This window comes from Aspergillus udagawae (assembly GCF_001078395.1).
Source record: "Aspergillus udagawae IFM 46973 DNA, scaffold_1, whole genome shotgun sequence".
NCBI classification, from domain to species: domain Eukaryota; kingdom Fungi; phylum Ascomycota; class Eurotiomycetes; order Eurotiales; family Aspergillaceae; genus Aspergillus; species Aspergillus udagawae.
This window is the reverse complement of record NW_025091264.1, coordinates 4178740-4192188: the sequence shown is the minus strand read 5'-3', so window position 1 is coordinate 4192188 and position 13449 is coordinate 4178740. Positions and strand designations below refer to the sequence as shown.

At 50.4% G+C, this 13449-nt stretch overlaps 3 protein-coding genes across 3 annotated transcripts; all 3 read right to left on the bottom strand.

Annotated features, from left to right (window-relative positions):
- Window positions 1–38: 38 nt before the first annotated feature.
- On the bottom strand, window positions 39–5089 carry Aud_001366 (putative ubiquitin-specific protease UBP12; the record flags this gene model as incomplete). The annotated part of the gene is made up of 5 exons (XM_043286865.1): window positions 39–832; window positions 896–1601; window positions 1668–3076; window positions 3138–5037; window positions 5084–5089. The coding sequence occupies 5 exons, from the start codon at window positions 5087–5089 to the stop codon at window positions 39–41; spliced, it is 4815 nt and encodes a 1604-aa protein (XP_043142800.1).
- An 808-nt stretch (window positions 5090–5897) lies between these two features.
- Aud_001365 (putative C6 finger domain protein) lies at window positions 5898–7454 on the bottom strand (the record flags this gene model as incomplete). The annotated part of the gene is made up of 1 exon (XM_043286864.1): window positions 5898–7454. One exon carries the CDS (start codon window positions 7452–7454, stop codon window positions 5898–5900), a length of 1557 nt encoding a protein of 518 aa, XP_043142799.1.
- Window positions 7455–10667: 3213 nt separating this feature from the next.
- Aud_001364 (F-box/WD repeat-containing protein) lies at window positions 10668–12834 on the bottom strand (the record flags this gene model as incomplete). The annotated part of the gene is made up of 2 exons (XM_043286863.1): window positions 10668–12350; window positions 12427–12834. 2 exons carry the CDS (start codon window positions 12832–12834, stop codon window positions 10668–10670), a joined length of 2091 nt encoding a protein of 696 aa, XP_043142798.1.
- Window positions 12835–13449: the final 615 nt, after the last annotated feature.

Below are 13449 nucleotides of genomic sequence, written 5' to 3'. Positions count from 1 at the left end.
CGATGATCGCCTCAGTACTTGACCAAGCCGGCTTTCGCTCAGTCCGAGACGATCTGGTCATCATCATTCACCCGTAGCTCCACCACGGGTAAATCTTCATCGTCATCACCGTCTAGTGGCGGAGGGATGTCCTGGATCGGAGCTTCCTCCTCCATGGGCGTGCCTGGGAACACTCCCTGACCGATTGGGCTTCCGGTCAATGCGGCGAGGCGCAAGTCGGAGTCGCTGAGATCTCCCCCGCCCACCGCTTTGTTGCTGGCATCGTCGTCGAACAAATCCTCGTCATCAGAGATGGATCCCGGAGGTACTGTGGTCATCTGTGAAAGGCCATGAGCATCTGTGACTCGGTCGAAGGACCACGTGGGCTGGCTTGAGTAGGGGAGCGGGTTGGCATAGGCTCCATCGCCGAACTCGTCTTCATCAAAGCTCATACCTTCCAGTCGGTTTGCTTTCGCAAGGCTCTGCTCGCCAGCGGCTGGGCTGTCCGAATAGTCAGGGGGAGATTCATCATCGTCATCACTGTCCTCATTCCTCGCCCGGATTCCGGTTCGCAAACCACCATCTCCCGCTTGGTGAGCTGCTCCGACTCCGGCTAAGGCGCTCGACGACCCATTGCGGGAGGAGCCGCCGAGACGCCGCCCGTTCCCCGACGGCGACTGCCCACGGGACCCAGCCGGGGAGTTGTCCTCGCTGGCTGGTCGAGTTGACGACTCGGCGATTTCCTCCAAGATCTTCCCGCCCAGCGGGCGGTCTGAACGCCGACGGTAAAACAATAAATACGCGGCGGGAGTCACCACACTTTGGGGATCAATTGGTCGTGAGACGGACGAATCTACCAGTTCCCGTCAGTAAACACGGTTATTCTTGAAGGAACGCGGTCACAGAAGGTTCTTACCGTTGTACTCGTTCCATTCGCCACTCATAAAGTTCTTCGCATAGGCCGTATAGTGACCGCCTCCTAATCCACCGTAGTGGTTATCAACCGCGAAGAGATCATAGATTAGGCTCTTTCCCTCTTCAGGCGCTTCGACACGGTCGCTCATGTCCAGCTCTTCAACGGGGAAGTCGACCAGGACATCTAGCTTGTCCCTGAAACCCCTGCTGGCGCTGAATCTCTTCAGGTGCATGACAAGGATGTCGGGAGTCTTCCACAATTCGAACTTCTTGCTGGCTCTGCGATGCTCTTTGCAGCGAGGGCAGTACCATGCATCATTCTCGGAAAGAATCTCCTCTTTGTTGAACTCATCAAGACATTCGTAGAGCGTAACGCCCCTCTTCTTCCGGCTCCGACGAAGATCACGGCGTTTGGCGAGTTCCGGATCTGGAATGCGCTCCACGTTGGTCCATGTAGGAGTACCACGTAGCCCGTCAGTGTCCTTTTTATCCCCACCAAATAGGGCATCGTGGGCTTGATCGTTCCAATCCAGCACGATACCTTCGCCCGGGCGGATCAGAGGACGCTCGTCGGTTTGGGTCTGTACAGCCTTAGGGCGACTGACGTTGGAGAACATGTCAGAGTCACTGTCAGAAGCACTGCCGGCGCTTCCATCCTGATCCGAGTCATCACTGTTCTTTCGCTCGGTCACTGAACTGGACGTTGTCTGCAAATTTACACAATTGTCAGATTGCCTGTCTTGTCTGGTAAATATATCTTCGCGGGTGTTTACCTTCTTCTGTTTGCTAGACGACAGTGCTTTGACTCTGGACGACATCAATGGATAGTCTTTGATATCATCCACTGAAGACCAGCCGAGAGGCACAACCTCGTGGGACGATTTGATAATCTTCATGTCGAAGAGGCTCCGGAGGCCAGGTGCAATAGAGCTGTCAGGGCCCAAGACAGCATTTTCACGCTTGGTGTCTTGCGAAGATGGACTATCCATCTCGTCGGAAGCGTCGCGCATGGATACGTCCACCAAACCATCCTCACCGTCCACAGATGATGTCTTGATTTTAGAATCTGCAGATTGCGCGTCATCCTCATTCATCACAACGGTATCCGAATCCTCTTGAGTCCCCCCTTGCTCGTCAGCTTTCTTGATGTTCTCCTCATTGAGAATGTCTCGCGTTGTCAACGTGGCAACAGCTTCAAGAACTTTGTGGAGGATGGCATCGTAATCTTGAGCCTCTTCTCTGCTGATGACTACATACAAAGGAGCGCCGAAGAGCGACCGCTGCTTATTCCCGCTGTTATTCGACTTTGGCCGGCAATGCCGATTGAAGATGGGCACAAGCATTCGGTCTGCCTTGGGTGAGTCAAAGCTAGGAATTTCTTCATAGTCTGAACGACCATAAGAAAAGTAACTCTTCTGGCGCTTGTCGGGATTATAGTTGGTAGGTACAGACTCCACCTCAAAGATTGCGATGTCGTCGCCTTGGCCGATCTGGCAATCAGCAATGGACGCAGAGTTGTCGAACATCTTGTAGAATTTGCACTTGTAGATTTCGGCCATGACGAGACGCTGAGGATCGGAGCCCATCTTCTTGGCCACTAACTCCTTGAGCGCCTTGATGCTGGCGTTTTTATCAATCTCCACGTCAACGATGACAGGCTTGCGGTGGAGGGGGAAAAAGAAGATCTCCTTGCTCCAAAGATTCTCGATCGGAAGCTGAAGCGTCAGATTGTTGAATGGATCAAAGATGATGCTGACCTTCTCGCAGACAGGGCAGACAAGTGTTGACTTGTACATGCCGGCAAAAAGATCCGTGATGACCGAGTCATTGCGGGCTTTGTAAATGTCCCAGCATTTATTGGCAAACTCTTTGAGAGCCTTCTTGTCGTGGACCATGTCGTCCGTGGAGTCTGGCTTCTCGATATATGGCTTCTTCTGTATTCTGTTCAAATCTTCTTGTAGCCCATCCAGCAGGAACAGCAGAAATTCCTGCGAATCCTGTTGCCCGTATCCCGAGAATGCAGGACCGTAACGACCAATGGTATGTTTAAACTGGCGGGGAGCGAACGACGACTGACCCGCTTCGTCGTAGATCATACGAAGAAGGTTCGCATACGCCTTGGCTATATCACCGTTATGGGCGAGAGGATTACTGGGGTTGAGATCTTTCTTATACACATCGTCTACCGAAAACGGTCAGTGAGATAACAGCCACGGGCCAAAGGAAAAGGTGAGAGTCCTTACTCAGGAAGTAGTATGTCAGTTCCTCCACACTGCGCACGCACTGTAGAGCAGAGTTCATGTAGCAGGTGTTTCCGAGGTTGCTCAATCCCGTGCAGCCCCTGGGCTTTCCGTCTTTACGCCGGCCCCTAATAGGCTCTGGGGCGGGCGATGATCTACCACTGTTGGTAGGACTTTTGTTCTTGAGCTTGGCAGGAACGCCATTCTTCATACTGCCACTCGGGACACCTAGGCGATCGAGGGTCTTTTTGGACACTTCTGAAGCCCACTCTCCACCAACGCGCTCCTCAAGTACCACAACATCACTGGTAGACAAGCCAACACGATCCAAGGTAGATCGACCGTTGAAATTGGGATTATTGGTTTGATCCTTGACGTTGTCGACCAGTTCTCGCTGAGCGCCGTCCGATAACGAGAGGAAGGTGTTGAGGTCAAGTACAAGGTTGTTGCCGGCATTGGCAACCAGGGAGGCCGTAGGTGCCGGAGAAGCGCTCCGTGACGCAGCGGGTGTGATTGCAGCCGAAGCCGTCGCACTTCCCAGTCCCCCGAGAATTCTCCATACACGGACCTTGGTAGACATGTCAATATTGGCCAGTCCCTTCACTTGCTTCAGCCACTTTTGGAAGTTGGTGTGTCGGCTGGACAAGACCTTTGCAGGTGGCATATTCTTCTCTCTTAGACTCTGTGGAGTGGTCCCCGCTGCCGGGTTTGCTAGCTTCAGAACGGTGAAGATTGGAGGATGAAGCTCGTATTGAATATTTTCAGTATCACCTTCCTCCACGGTGTTATGAGCATAGCGAACAATGGCTGGCGATTGACTAGCCAAGCCGTACCATCGCATGATCAGGTCCCAGCCTTCCTGGGGCACTATCTCAAAGTCCTCTCCCATCTGCAGACCTGGACGCAAGGGCACAAAGGGCTCTCCTGCCTCATCATGGAAGCCGGTAATCGCCGGGTCAGTGACCAGCACAAGGTCTGAGTTATCCACGGGTCCAATTTCTCCTTCAGCTGCCGACTTATCGGCCTTGTCGGCGTGGGTCGAGCTGCGAGCGAGCACCCGCTTCAACCAAGACATGGACACGAGATATCCCTTCTGTTTCTCCTTCAACGGCTGGGCCATGGTGCAGGTCACTTGAGCGACCTGATCGTCGATGGGAGGGAGATCGTGGGACGAGCTGGAGGCTTGAGCCTTGGATTCCTTTCGGGTCGCCGTGGAGGAGGTAAAGGTTGACATGCTGGATGGTGTGGGATAGACGTTATCTGACCCAGAGTTGTCACCGTTGCCGTTCGAGCTCCCCTCCGCCGTAGTCGTATCCATCACGTCTGTGTGCTGGGACAGAGAAACAGATCTCTTCTCCGTCGAACCTAGATCCATCTCCACATCCTGGTCGGCGTTAGGAGCCGACCGTTTGATACCAGGGGAGGATGACCGAACGTCACCTCCAGGAGGCGGAACGCTGCCATCTCCTTTGTCGGAACCAGACATATCCGTCATAGCGTCGCTGTGTAGGGTGAGTCCTGCGCAGGCGATCGAAGGATAGTCGGCGGTACTGGCGGATTCCGAGGTCGGGGAGCGGGCGGCGGTGCCAAGCACTTCTTCCTGCAAATGGGCGGGAATATAGCGAGGAGACGGAGACACAGAAGGGCTTTGACTTCGGTTCGACCCGGACGTAGACGATGGGCGAGGATTCGGTGGCACGGAAGACGAGTCGGAATGGGGGTGCTGACTGTGACGTCTTCCAGCCTGCGAGGCAAACGACAAACCCGGCAGGGCTCCTCCTGGTCTGCGAGGCTCTGCAACCTTACGGCGCTTTGTGGAAGACGTCGTGACGGTGAGCTGCGCACGTCTCGTGGCAGCTCTGGGTAACACGATAAATGGTGGATTGAAAAGACAGGCCAGTAGCTGATGATTTGATGATAATGACCTAACTAGTATTTTAAAAATAAACCAGCATATAAAAACGAGTTTATAAAAAAAAATACCAAGGGCAAGAAAACCCGCCAAGTGAGGGGAGGAAAAGAAATGAATCGAAAAGAAAATCCGACGACCGTCCAGGCGGGAGTCGTCGTTTAGTCAGTCCGTCCCGGTCGCCAGTCACTGCTGAGTGGTTGAGGCGAAAAAAAAGGCACTGTGGGGATTGAAGCTAAAAGGCGGAGTCTGGATAGGGTTGAATCTGATCCACTCTCGATTTTATTGGCAAGTCTTCTTTGAATATTCTTCCTTCCGCATCAAGGTATTTGTTGAAGTCAGGAGAGGGTGTAGGGTGAAGTTGATTCGTCTTGCGAGCAAACCAGGAAAGAAAGAGGCAGAGCAGGAGATGGCTGCAGATGAGAGGTATTATCTCATCGTGTTCGTCTCGAGTCTCTGGCCTCCCCTATCGTGTTCTTCAGCTGATGCAGAATAAGAAGAATAACAATAGAAGAAATAGATGAAGATTGATTCATGATGATGATGATGGTCTCTATTGTGCCAGCCATTGACTGACTCAGAATGTTGACCGTCACCACCACTCATATTGATAGTTTGCTTACTATAGAAGACGACGAAAGACAGCACAATCATGAATATTTCGACTAAGCTGACGAGTAAGCCTGTATCTTTCGATATTGCCATGTACTGTGGGTAAGACAAGATCTTGAGGCTAATTCAACTTCCTTTGCTGTGGTTAAAGTAGTCGAGTCACCAAGGTACTAATCATCCTAGTTACAGCTTGTTCCCTTTCCATCTGCTTCCACCTCTTTTTCCACATTCTTCAATCATCTTCACGCTTTGGTATAGAAGCGATAAAGGTCATTCCCAGGCAGAATATATACAACATCGGCACGACTCCCAAACTCTGCATTTGCCTGGTCGTTTTTGGCAACCACCTTGGCCAGATTCCCACGGTAGGCTCGCATCAACAACTCGCAGCGTTCACAAAGCAATAAGCCGCATCCTCGCGCATGGGGTGAGGTTGGTGCGACGGGCTCCTGGTATTTGTTCACAAGCTGAAGAGTGTTGCAGCCGAAAAATGCTGGATTGGGGCAGAGAGAACACCACGGGTTGATCGGTTTCCGTGGCTGTCCTGGAATCGGGATCAAGCTGTTATAGGCAGCGTCGAAGTCGAAGGTGTCAACTTTGTATCCTTTGAGGGGGACAATGCAGTGACGTGAGCAGTTCACGATATGGATTCTCTCCAATGCACAGGTGACGCACATTCGACTGGGCTCGTGACCATCTTTGACATTTCCTCCATTTATTTCAATATACCTCCCATCACCGAAATCGATGACTTCGACGGCCTTTCTACCCAGTCCCATGATTCCGTACACGAAATTGATACACCAGTGACAAGGGTTCGTGCCGTCTGTTGGTGGCTCATAGGCGAAGTCTACCGGATGGGCCAAGGACGTGTGGATAATTCGACTGCCGCAGTTCTTCGGGGTTGATGTGAAGGAAACCGGGTCGTCGGGCTCGTCATTTGCAGGAAGAGGGGGGATTGTGTCCCAAATGGGCCCAGAGTCACCAGAGCCTGCACATCTCTCGCCTTTCTCTGCCTTCGTCCTTGGCTCCAGCGGCGGTTTGCTCTTTGCTGGGCCGGCGATACAGGGAATTCCCGTTGCTTGACATTGCTCACAAGATACACTGTGGTCGGTTTCGCCGTAGCTGTAGGAGCATGTCCTTCCTGAGCGTCTGCATCTCTCACAGGCTCTTTTCCACTTCGGAGTGATGATCAGCTCGCAGTCGATGTTGTCCTCCTTGCAGGTCTGGCAAGGATATGCAAACTGATGTTCGAGGAGTGAACAGTCTTGATGGATCTTGCGACACGCCCAACACCCCTTGGCTGCTGCTTCATCCAGATCTACGAGCCGGTCGTTGCCCTCTTGCGGGCTTTCTCGCTTCCGGAGCGAATACCGCGAGTTCGATGCCGATTCAACCGTGCAGTCGGCTATATTCCAGTACTGCATCAACTGCTCATCATCTTCAGCTGGGATGTCTGCCTCGGACATGGGAAGAGCAGCAAGGAATGCCCTTCCAGTTATTGATTTCAAGACCATGATGACAATCAATTGTTCCGGGCTCCGAGCTTGCTTTTTCGGTCGAGTTGAGTCTTCTGTGCGGGATGCACGCTTTCGCTTAGAATCCGACGTTTCGTGCCCCGGGCTATAGTCGCTATCACTGTCGTCGTCAAGCCAGCACGATGGGATGACCTGTTTGCCCTTCGAGCGCCGGGTCCGTAAAGAGTACTTGCATTCGTCAGCAAGGGTTCCAACCAATCTGGCGCTCGGGCTCCGGAAAAGCTCAATAGCTTGTTCTAGTCTTTGCAGTGTATACGCCATGATGAAAGGGGAGCTTCGGGTATCGAGTGTATATGGGAGGGAACTGCCAAGCGTAAGATGTGTAAGGTTGATTCGAGAATGAGAAGGCTCTATTTATGAATGCTGAGAGCATGCAACGGGACAATGAACAGAGTATAAGGCTTTTCCAAAGGATAACATACCTGAAGTCCTTATAGTTATTTGCCCATCCAAATACCGCCCGCCATCAAGCCGAGATTCAGGTAATGTGTATGTAACTAGAAATGCGGGTAAGAGGATATAGACTGAAACAATGGAGAGTGTGTAAGATGATAGATAGGTATGTGCAGCAACACAGTCCCCAGTTGAGATGCTCTACTGAGAGGAGCAAATCTTCGAGTTGGTCTCAGATGAAGTGAATGCAAAATGGAATAATATTATCCCATCAGAGTGAAGTAAGAAGCTCTTGATCTTCAGATGTTTCAGGACTGTCAGAAATATCTCATTACTTTTGGTCAAAAGTGAAAGGACTTCGGGTTTACCTTATACCATGCTGAGACACGACCACATCCAACTGTGAAATCATGCTCAAATGTCACAACCTGATGTCTCCCTCTCGGCCTTTTGCAATGCTTAGTACTAGCAACTCCAACCTGTGCAAACTTTCCGAACATTTTTAGATCGTAAGATGAGAAATGAGAAGTCACGTTTCCCCTACCGTTTTCAGTTCGACCTCATGCCTTTGGACCCGAGGTTTAAGCTTGAATCAAGACATGGCGACAACTTCAGCACCCAGAAGAACACACAGAGCAATTGTTTCCTTCTAGCAAACTGACAGCGTCTTCACGGGTCAGTCCTCACCAGCGGCTTTGCGCATGAAGGTGGTAGAACGCTTACTTGTAATATTGTCAAAATGTAATTATGGCAGGGTCAAACTCCATCGCGAGCATCAACAGCATCGCAGCTACGCTAATACTCCGCAACTACAGTCTGTACACTTATTGCTGGTACAGCAGGACGTCAGCGCTTGTTTTTAAGAATCCCTGATTCCCTTGAGTTGGCTGAGGAGGAATGCATTTTGCTTTGTCTTAAGCGTAGGTAGAGTGCAGAAACTCGAGGTATATATATGTATTAGAACGATAGTGTCGGACAGTCGGGAGAATGAATGGAAGTGTAAAGGACAGGGAGTAAACACCCACATTGAAAGACATGGTGATATGTTGACATAAGATTTACCACAATCATAGTGACTTGGGGTAGTGAATGCAACTTTCCTTCTGGTTTCTTTATAGCGCAGATTCCTGGACCCGAGCATTATTCACTAAAACTTGCAACAATCAAAGCAAGTGGTTACGCTCAGTAGCAAAGTATAGCGAGCGAACAAAGCTGTTCAATCAATGACCACAGCCATCCAGAACCATTTAAGTGTCCAGGTTTCCTCAGTCTCCATCAAATACAATACAGAGTATGGTGATCATGGCAAAGAACGAGAAAATAGAATTCTTAGAAACGGAACCAGACATATTTTGCAGAAATCATTTTTCTTAAAGCGGAAGCCGCAACAATAAAGAGGATCCGAGACGCAGCAGCAATGCCGTGTCTGCTGTTGCTAAAGGCTGCTAGTGTCTCCTAGTCTACTATCCTCCCGAGGCTGTCCCAGTTCTAAGTTCGGGTAAGGAGGCCATTGTCCATTTGAAGACATTTTGCTAGGCCTTGAGATCGGAGTCAGATAGATGACCGAGATCTATCTAGAGCATTGAGCAATTCCGACTACTTAAGTTATGGACGGAACATCCCAAAAGGGAGCCGACAGAACGAGGGACACCGTAAAACACCTCTCGTGCCTTAGTTATCTGTGCCCAAATCCATGGAACTGCAGCAATACCGACCAGAAAATTATAAGCCCCGAAGCTGTCGAGGCATCACCTGTCCTCAATCAAATATCCATGCCACTATGGCTGCAACAAGACAACAAGGACATTAGGAAGTCCAGTGTTAACGGGTTCGCCTTCAAAGAGTTCCTACCAGAGACATCCCCCAGATCGAGACTCCTTCAATTGTGAGGCGATATCTCTACAGAAATTCTGGCTTCTCGTTCCTTTATGCTGGACTTGCGCTTTGTCTATATATCAGTAGCTGAATGGGAGGTCGTCCAAGCTCGATCCCAAGGTGTATAGGACCGAAGGCAATGAGGTTTACATATATTGGAGTCATATTTCTTATCATTGTCATTGCCTTGTAGCATAGCAGAAAAAGTTGAAGCTGTGGTACGCAACTTATATTATCTTACTTCTTCAACGAGACAGCAAGCCCTAGCCCTTAAATACCTATTGAATGGCACGAAACACCTTACACTCCCAGGCTTAAACAATTCAGGACTAAACATCCAGAAAAGCAAGAACGTGAGCCTAGCTCAGGACTCCAGACTCGCAGCAAGCAAACACGACTTTGAATATCGTCTCTTTCAACCTTCCAACCCCTCCCCTGAGAGCAATTTCCTTGCTGCATAAATGCCAACAGAAATTATAAGTATTGTCACGACAACACAGCCACTACCACCATACCGATTATAGCCAGTTTTAAGAGAGCAACAGACGCGTCTGCCATCTCATTGAACGTAGCTGTCAAATTCCACGGTTTCCTGGCTAGGGCCTGAAAGAAGGTCACGAAGCCATCCCGTAGCGGTTTCGTCCACTTTCTCGTGGGCAGAGGAGCTGTGCCGGCTTCAAGATCAGAGGAGGGAAAATAGCTGTAAGTGTGCCGGTTCGAGCGATCGTGTAGGCCACGATACGACGGCGCTCAGACATGAAGGTCATCTTCTGAGTTGGGGTCAGACGGCGGTTGGTCGTTCATGCTGAGTGTTACGAGGAATGATGGGATCGATTATAGAAATGGCTGAACTATCTTATCGGAGAACGATGAACAGAAACAAGAAGTCAAGGGGGCCAGGTGTGAGTTTGTCAACGGCAGGTGAGATATCGTTGTGTCGTAGATGTTTTGAGAAATTAGGTTGATTTAGAACCACCCTTCCTTGGTAAACAAGCAGGGCGTACCAACTCTGTAGTTTGTGAGAATCTATTTCATTGGCTACCATTAAGATACATGGGTCGTTCCCTAGTCCTGCTTGAGAAATGACACCAAACACCATATGCTCTGAGCCATAGAAAATCCAGCCCCAAATGGTAGTGAAAGATAGAAAGAACGCCAGCCCAGGGGTATTAACAAGTTACAAAAAACCAACTAGCAAGGAGCACTTCAGGTCTGGAAACTGTACATGCGCACTTCGCAATCTTCGCTGCCTGTAGCGAAACGGCTGTCGCCAAGTCCGATGCAGGTCACTGGCCCTGAATGTCCTGTAAATGTGCGCTCACATTTGCCGGTCCTGGGATCCCAGATCTTAACCATGCGATCCTCAGCCCCCGAAATGATACGGAGGGTGTCGGCCGCTAAAGCCCACACTCCTTCCAGGTGACCAAAGAATGTACGCAAGCACCTTCCGGACGATGTCTCCCACAGCCGAATGGTCGAGTCAAGAGCGCTGGTTACTATGTAACGTGGTGGTGAAGGCCGTCCATCGTCGAAAGCCGGGCCAAAAGCAGAAGACGGAGTGTCTGAGGTATGAGCATCGAATCCAGGTATAGCCTGCGGAGAAGCAGCTGGACTGTCGCCGGACGTGACGCTAACGTTATCATTCTCGCATTCGACATCATGATCTTCGAATTCAAATTCCCTGGGAAGTGGAACAACCTGCTGCACCTGACCAACATGCCCGTGGAATGTTCTAATGCAGGACTTGGTATCCAAATCCCAGAGTTTGACAGTGCAGTCGTCCGAGGCAGAAAATACTGTTCGAGAGGCCGAGTCCACTCTGACCGCATTGACCCAGTCAGTGTGCCCACGCAGAAGACAAGTTGACTTATCCTCAAAATTCCAGATCTTCACGGTCTTGTCTACAGACCCAGATGCAAGGATAGTCGCGTCGAAATGCAGGCCGACTACACCCCCACGATGACCGGAGTAGGTAGATATGCATTCGCCTGTCCGCCAATTCCACACCTTGAGAGTATGATCCATGCTGCCACTAATCAATTTCGTGTCGTCGAATTGAAGACAGCGAATGCCGGATTGGTGTCCCTTGAGGGTGCGAAGCTCCTCGCCTGTTTCCGTGTCCCAGATTTTGATGGTAGCGTCATAGGACCCAGTAGCCAGGATATTGTCCTCAAATTGCAAACACATAATGCCATTACTGTGTCCCTTGAACACTCTGATCGAGCACCGCCCATATTTCCAGTTTGTGCCCACTTTGAAGCGATCTTTGTACACTTCCTTCCACGGCCTGTATCGTGTTTTAAAGTAGTCCTCATTTTGCTCTGGTTGAGAAACAATCGATGTGCACTGACGTTTTACCATGACCGTGTCTTCGTCATCCGATTCAGGTTTTCGCTTGGATGCTGATGCTGCAGTGTCGGTAGTAGCCGAATTACTTTCGGTTTCTGCTGGCTGCTCGCTGATATCCCATGTAGCTGCACGGCGTTCGATTTCGCGCTTAGATTCACGCAGCCTTTTACGGTCGAGAAGAGGAAGGCCCCAACCACATTTCTTGCACTTGCGATGAATATGCTGTTCGCACATTCGGTGCCAAACTACGTCATCATCGGCCAACGCTCTCCAACGTCTAGAGACCTGTGCAGCTTTGCAGAGAGAGGTGGTGTCCAAGTAGCATAGAATTTTGAAGGAGATTTCTGGAGGGAGAGCTGTGAGGAAGTCGATACGAATCAAATCGCGGACTGTTGCGGAGATGAAAGACAGTTGTGGAAAGCAACACTGAGCCATTATTCCTTGCAGGATAAGTTTTCGGTGCTTCGCCGGGGCCGCGGAAAAAATCGACCAGGCATGCGCGATGCCTTGCTGATCACTCTGTGGTAGTGTTTCTAATTCCTTTGCAATCTGTCAGCGCGAGACTTAAGACACTTGACAAAGATGGTGCACTTGGGTGTTGGAAGCAAAAGCTTACCCGTTGTAACTTGTCCATTGTTGGTTCGTCTGCCTGTCGCCTGCACTTTAGATCTGGTCGGTGACGATAACAGTATTTGGAACTCGCACTGATGATTTCTACCGTCTGTCCAGTCTGCGAACCAAGAGGAGCGTATTGTTCGGGGATATGCCTGGCGAGAAAGGGTGCGACGTTCTTGCCAGCCAGCTTCTCGGGTATTGGTTTTTGGGTGTTGAAACTGTGGGGCTTGTCCTGGGTAGATTCGGGATCCGTTTCAACATCTTCGACGATCTCCGATGGGCCAAATAGAGATGCAAAGGAAGAATCTCCTGGGAGATTCAGTGCCTTCTCTGCCGAGGCAGACTCGTCTTTTAGAGTCGAGGTAGGGAATCCGTGACCATCGCGAAACGACAGTTCATGGGCATCCATAGCGGCACTCAACCGCTCATATGTATATTTCGAGTCGCGTCAACGGTCTTTCGCGAACGCCGCAAAGATTTGAGAGATGAAGATTGCAGCAGCGAGGATCACTCGTAAGGTCAATCGAAGTGAGAAAAACGAGGAGGTAGGGTGTACGACCAATGTGGCGACCGTCGGAGGAGGTGTGGTGTTTGAGATGAGTACCCGGGAAGGTGGTGGTGACCGATAAGTAGATAAGGAACAAAAGTGTCGAGATTACTTCGAAAACGCGAGAGCTTGGTTTTTTAACTGGAGAGCGTAGTAATAAGTAGAATTTGCAGAGCCGGTGAAATCTTTTGCCTGTCCTGACCAGAGTGATTCATCCCAGAGACATACTATCGAAGTGCCTGGATCACGCAAGAGCAGCTGCAAGTCTCGTGCTGTGGCCACCATTTTGCGGGTATGAATCACGTGATTTGAGATCGATGGCGCCATCGCCGCTTGCCGTCGCATCAGATCTCATCAGCGTTCTTCGTCCCGCATTCCATTCTGATGGCGTGAACTGTGATCCTCCACCACAATCATCAATCTTGCAGTGGTCCACTTTGACTACCTTACCTTAGGCGCTTACCTAGCTTAGTGCAT